Raw genomic sequence first — 5,954 nt, forward strand, 5'->3', positions numbered from 1 at the left:
AATGGATATTGAATGCCCATCCAGCTGCCATATTTAGCATTGTAGACCGCAAACTCCTACATGATCGTTCGAGAAAAATGGAGAATCACATGACGAACTCATCATACATTCATGTTTGACATCTATCATTGAACTGGGTCTGGTGTGCTCAAGATACTCTCTGACGGAAAGAATTTTGATGATGGATGTGACCACAAGATTGCAGAAAATGAAAGAGGAGTATTTGTGCAAATTATCAAATTAGCAAGTTATCGAGCTATAGCTTCAGTACTTGGTGCTGTCATGTAAAAGGATACTGACGGAGTTCACAGTTACTCCTTAGTCCCTGTGCTATCCATACTTGGCATTGTAAGTAGCTTTTTATAGTATCCGAAGATGAAGTTGTTAATAGTCCGTTAATTGTAACGGCCTATCATTCGGTAAATGATAATCCTATATCCTGAAGAAAGAGAGAGAGAGAGAGTGTGCGCGCGCACACGTGAGGGAGGGGGAAAACAAAGGAAATATACATGACGTATGTCGTTTGCCATAAGCATGCCATGTATGCTGTACATACTTTTCGCGTGCAAGTATCTATTTAAGTGTGCTACGTGTATGCGTGTACATGTCATATGTCTAGTATAATTGTATGCGTCATCTGTATAATGCATTGATTGTGCATGCACTAATGTAACATTTCATGTGCGTGCAGATACTTGTACAAGCAATATGTGAATTTCTTGTTTTCCATGAATGCACGGTAATTGTTTGAATGTGTTGTATGCCGTGAGTGTAACGTGGGTAACATTTGGTGTCTTGTTTATATTTATCTATCTTTTTTCCTTTAACTGGTAAATGAGATTTTATTGCAAGCTCCCACCCTAAGCAAAATAGATTACAAGATAACTGATCATAAACATAACAACGCAAACTGATACAGGATACAAGAGGTATGCATCATTATATCTCATGCGTACGTATTAGTCTTGAGCAGAAGTCGAAGATTTTCCATCCATCTTACACCAACAAAACAAGAGGAACTAGTCGATTTACCCCCAAAGAAAAACTTAAAATTACTTCAAGACCCAATCATCATGTTCAAACCTCTGAAACTTCTATACTGATAATTTAGCATACAATGTTCTCTATATATAATAACACAGAAACATCACCCTTAGACTCGAAAGAAAAACTCATCGGACCTGAGATTTCCCGATCTCGGGGTTATCATGACCATATTCTGCCATCCCAATGCCCGTATCATTTTGGTGCCTCACCCAGCCTCCTGTATCAGACTTGGAGTAGCTCCAGTAATATGACAGAAGTGACACCCACGAGATCAAAATCATTGCAGCTGCTGCAGCGAAAACGCCTTTACGAAGTGCTGCACATGATGTTAAGTCCTTCTTTATATAGTAGCCCACGTACTTGGTGTGGTAGGCATTTCTTACTGATCCTGCTATGAGAAGAGCCTCCGCTAAGAAAAAGCTCAGCCTGTTTGTTGTGATAAAATTAATCAATAAGCAGAGTCACAATTAAGAATGTTGACATTAGAAAGGAGTAATTTGCACTTAAATTCCTCAAAATTTAATCCATTTTTAACATTGATACCCCAATGCTCACCTCCTTAATTTGTAACTTTAATAGCCAAAGTTTGTTTGTGCCCCAAAATATCCCAAAGTTCAATAAAATTTAACTTTTATGCCCTTAACTTTAACCAAAGGTTAAACCAAAAAAAGTTTGGGGGATCAATGTTAAATTTTGTTTGAACTTTGGTGAATTTTTTGTACAAAAGAAAACTTCGGGTATCAAAGTCACGATTTTTGTTGAACTTTGGGATATTTGTTGGGCAAAAAAGCTTTGGGGAATCAAAGTTAAAAGTGACGTAAACTTGGGGGATTTAATTTAAGTGCAGATAACCCCAAGGAAAAAAACCCACAAGCTAATATCATCTGCAAGGTTTGGCACAATGGCCTACATATATGGACAGCAGCAGCGTGATCATCAATCACTATAATTATAAACGGTGAAGAATACAAGCGACACCTGAACACTCTGGAAAAAACAAAAAACCTTCCCAAACCAAAAGAAGAAAAAACATTAACATAACCGCTAGGATTCGATACAAATGATTTTTCCAGTGATACGATAAAAAAGAATTTGGCAGATGGTGAACTGAAATAAATGGGGGATATGGTCACTAACAGGCTGGGATTCAGCATATTCCTAAGTGTATCTTTCTAAGTCAAGTTATAGACCATAGTGGGAAAAATATGCAATGTGTTAAAGCCTTCAAAGAATGACACAGTAATTTTACCTTAAAACATTTGTCACTCCCTTTTCCTGGGAAAATGTATCTTGATTGTTTAGTGTTTGTATATCGTTATAAAGTTTAACCAATGAACAACTCCTACTTACTTTTTTTTAAGATAGCATCTAAAGCAAAATTTAAGGCTTTAGCGGATACTTACTGTAAATATTTATTACTGTAGGTTAAAATTTTCTAGATTTTTATGTGGCCTGAACCAGACATCTTTCTATGCGAAGTGCAAGGTGTAAAAGTCTTTGAAGAACAACACAATATTTATTCCGTAAAACACTTGTCAATCCCGTTTCTTCAGAAAAGATATATTGATTGTTTAGTGTTTGTATATCTTTGTAAAGCATAACAAATGAACAACACATATTTGATACAGTTGCATCTCAAGATTTTTATGTGGTCAAACAGAATAATAACTTCTGAGAAGATTGACCACTGACAAGACGATAGCATTTTGTCCTCTTAGGAATAAAAAGTAACTGCTACTATGGCACTTCATGCAAGTATGTAATAATTGCACTTTAAGAGTCTATATGATGTCATTGCTTCCATAATGACCGCGCAAACCAGGGCAGAAGCAGCATAACAAGCTTGGTTTGGAGGAGTACAATGCAACTGATGCCATTAAGGTTAAGGTACCCAGAAAAGCATGTATGACAATCAACCAACAGTGCGTGGTTTTGTATCTCATCAAAATTGAAGATGTTAGATGCAATATTGAGTGTTCTTAAGGTGAAGGGTGACGGATATCTTATTAGTCTGGGAGATGATGTGACTGGCTGAACAACGAAAATCTTTCAATGACCTGGCTATGCTGTACCTCTTCCACTGAGAAAAAGAAATGGATTTTCCTTTCAAAATAAAAGCTGAAAAGTCTACAGAGGAAGAGACCATACATGCTTAATATACACTATCATGAGCATGATAATCCTTTGAAGCAAAACGGGGAGAAAACAATTTGAAAAGTAGTTAATGCTGTTTTTTCAGAGGAAAGGAATCAGATAAAACCCAGTGACTACTAAACCGGATACTAACCTACTATAAGTTTTGTTCAGAAGCAAAGACATAGAAATTACCAAAGATTGATTAGGTTACACAATAATGTATGCTTCTCGAAGCATGTAGTCGTACGATCTCAAATGACAAGTAGGCATTTTGCTGTTGAATAAGTTTTTATAGTTTTGCTGTTGAATAAGTTTTTATAAGATCCTAGCACATTATTGATGTCAGAATTTACGAATGAAATGCTTGTTTATTTGCTCTTTTTCGACTCAAACCAGCTATCATATGGTTCAGAGATAATTCGAGGCATAATAAAGACAGTTGCTTCGAGATCCAGTGGTGTTTCGAAGGTAAAATATGTTGTAGAACAGAAGACTATGCAAAGAGTAAAAGGAAAGCAGTTTTGAAACTGCAAGAAGATAGTAGTATCGAGGGAGTAAGAAAACTGGAATGATTCGGTCAACATTGGTCAATCCATGAGGTTAACAACTCTAACCCTGTTTTGACATTTTATGATGGTGATGGATGAGGATTGAGAAGGTTCAACTGTTTGACACAAGTTTTCTACAGTTTCATGCAGGATAAACACTGATCAAGGAGACTGGATGCAAATTGAATCTCACTGGAGGCCACTGGTAAGCGCTGGCTGTCTTATATAGATGATTTATCCAGATGAGGTATGATGTCATCCCTAATATTAACTAGGTGCTCAGACATGGTATGGCATGGTTTATGTAGCCATTTGGTTTGTCTCCAAAGTTGGTAATGTGGTTTGGTTCTAAGTGGAATATATTGGGGTTATTTAATAGCTGGGTATGCATTAAACTTTTTAGGGTCCAGTCAAATTTGGACTTGAAGCAAACTCAGCTAACCCGACCAGGACTCCACTGCTATTCTTGAATACTCATAATCCCGATGTTTTAACCAAAGTGGAGCATAGAATAGTAATCAAGGTTGTTCAATTTAAAACTAGTAGAGTGGTCATAAATGGTTCCAGTTATAGATATTGACAATTGTACGAACCTATTCCGATGAATTGGAGCATCGTACAGATTTTGGCAGTCGTGTCTTTCATCTGGTTGGGCATCTAAGTATGTGAACAACACCATGCCAGAGGACTTTGAGTAACTAGTTGGTGGGAACTCGATTTTTTATAATTTTTTATTACAGTTGAAACTACAACTACAAGTGCAACTATATAGCGTACATCAGTTGCATCCAACTACAATTGCAACTCCTCGGGATACGGCCCCTAAGACGATCATGTTATTACCATGTGCAATAAGCACATGGAAAGAAACTAATTTGCATCAATTCGACATTGGCTCACATCAGAAATGGTTTCATGATTGTTAGGTACACCAATGCAACAAATAAAAAACATGAACAAATGTCGCTCTATCCAAAGGAAATTTGCAACTTGTACAAAAATTCTGGTACCAAAATCGGTCTCCTAACATAAGCAAAACAAGCAGTCACAATGGTGAGTTGTAGATTGCACAGATCCAGCTAATCAGGCAGGAAAACAGGGCTTTAATTAGTGTCCACTAAGCTATAACAATAAACAAAGCAATATAAAAATTATCTAAACAAACTTACTAAACTACAATGAATAAAACTGGCTATAGGCAACTTTAAAAATAAAAAAACCCCCAAATCCAGACTCACCAAGACAGCACAAAAGCCGTAATGGCGCATGCCCCTGGCCCGCCACCGGAGATCCCCCGCCGGCAGCAGAGGCACCTCGTGATGGCGTTAACCAGCGCCTGGCTCAACATCACCAGCGCAAACGCCGACAATCCGTACACCGTCGATGCATCCGTGTCGTAAACGCAGTATGTACGCTCGTCGTACTCGTCCGCCCTTACTTTCCCCTTCAAAAAACCCCCCAAATATAGAAACTTTGTCAGTCAAAACTCTTTTAGAGGTTTTTAATTAAGATTTCATAGTAGATCACACATATTATATTGAATGGTTCACGCTTATAGGGTTTTAAATGAGTTTGAAAAGAAATAGTTTGGTATATTAAACTTATTGAAACATGTCAAAGATTTTTCTTGAATTATGGCTACATCTACTAATAAATATATATTTGGTCAAAGTATCTCAATTGCAACAAATTTGTGGCTTTCAATCAGAGAAGCTGTCAAAATCGAATCTTTAGGGTTTTGGAGAGAAAAAGAGGGGAGGTTGTGCTCACCGTGCTCCGGCGTTTCTCGGCGCCGATGGCGAGAACGAAGGCCATAACTTGGAGAAAACAGACGGAGGCCACAACTGGAAGAGAGACCGCCATAGATTCTTCTCTTTCTTCCCTGAGATCGAAAGGTTTTCTACTCTGTGAATTTTTTTTTTTAATTCCTTTTTTCTTTCCTTTTCTGGGACGCTTTTTGACTGGAGAGTGACGGGAGCGGAGGTAGCGCATTTATTTTTAACGAGAAATTTGTGGGAGTTATTTTAGTTAATTAATTGATTTTTTTTTGTCGGGGTGTAATGATGAGATTCTGAGTGACAGCTGTAAATTCGGGTCGGGTCCTTATTTTATGAGGACTGAACCCGATCAGTTGTCCGTGGGAAATGATTTTTGGATCGGGTTTGGATTTGAATTGAAAAAAAAAAAAAAAACTGATTGTAGGCGAGAACGGAGAGGGGACAA

General features: G+C 37.6%; 1 protein-coding gene across 1 annotated transcript; it reads right to left on the minus strand.

Annotated features, from left to right (window-relative positions):
• LOC109845318 lies at positions 875-5,724 on the minus strand. The gene is made up of 3 exons (XM_020414555.1): positions 5,502-5,724; positions 4,970-5,175; positions 875-1,473 (listed from the first exon to the last, which is right to left on the minus strand). Exons 1-3 carry the CDS (start codon positions 5,721-5,723, stop codon positions 1,173-1,175), a joined length of 729 nt encoding a protein of 242 aa, XP_020270144.1. The 5' UTR covers position 5,724; the 3' UTR covers positions 875-1,172.

Source organism: Asparagus officinalis, chromosome 6 (genome assembly GCF_001876935.1).
Source record: "Asparagus officinalis chromosome 6, Aspof.V1, whole genome shotgun sequence".
Lineage (NCBI taxonomy): Eukaryota > Viridiplantae > Streptophyta > Magnoliopsida > Asparagales > Asparagaceae > Asparagus > Asparagus officinalis.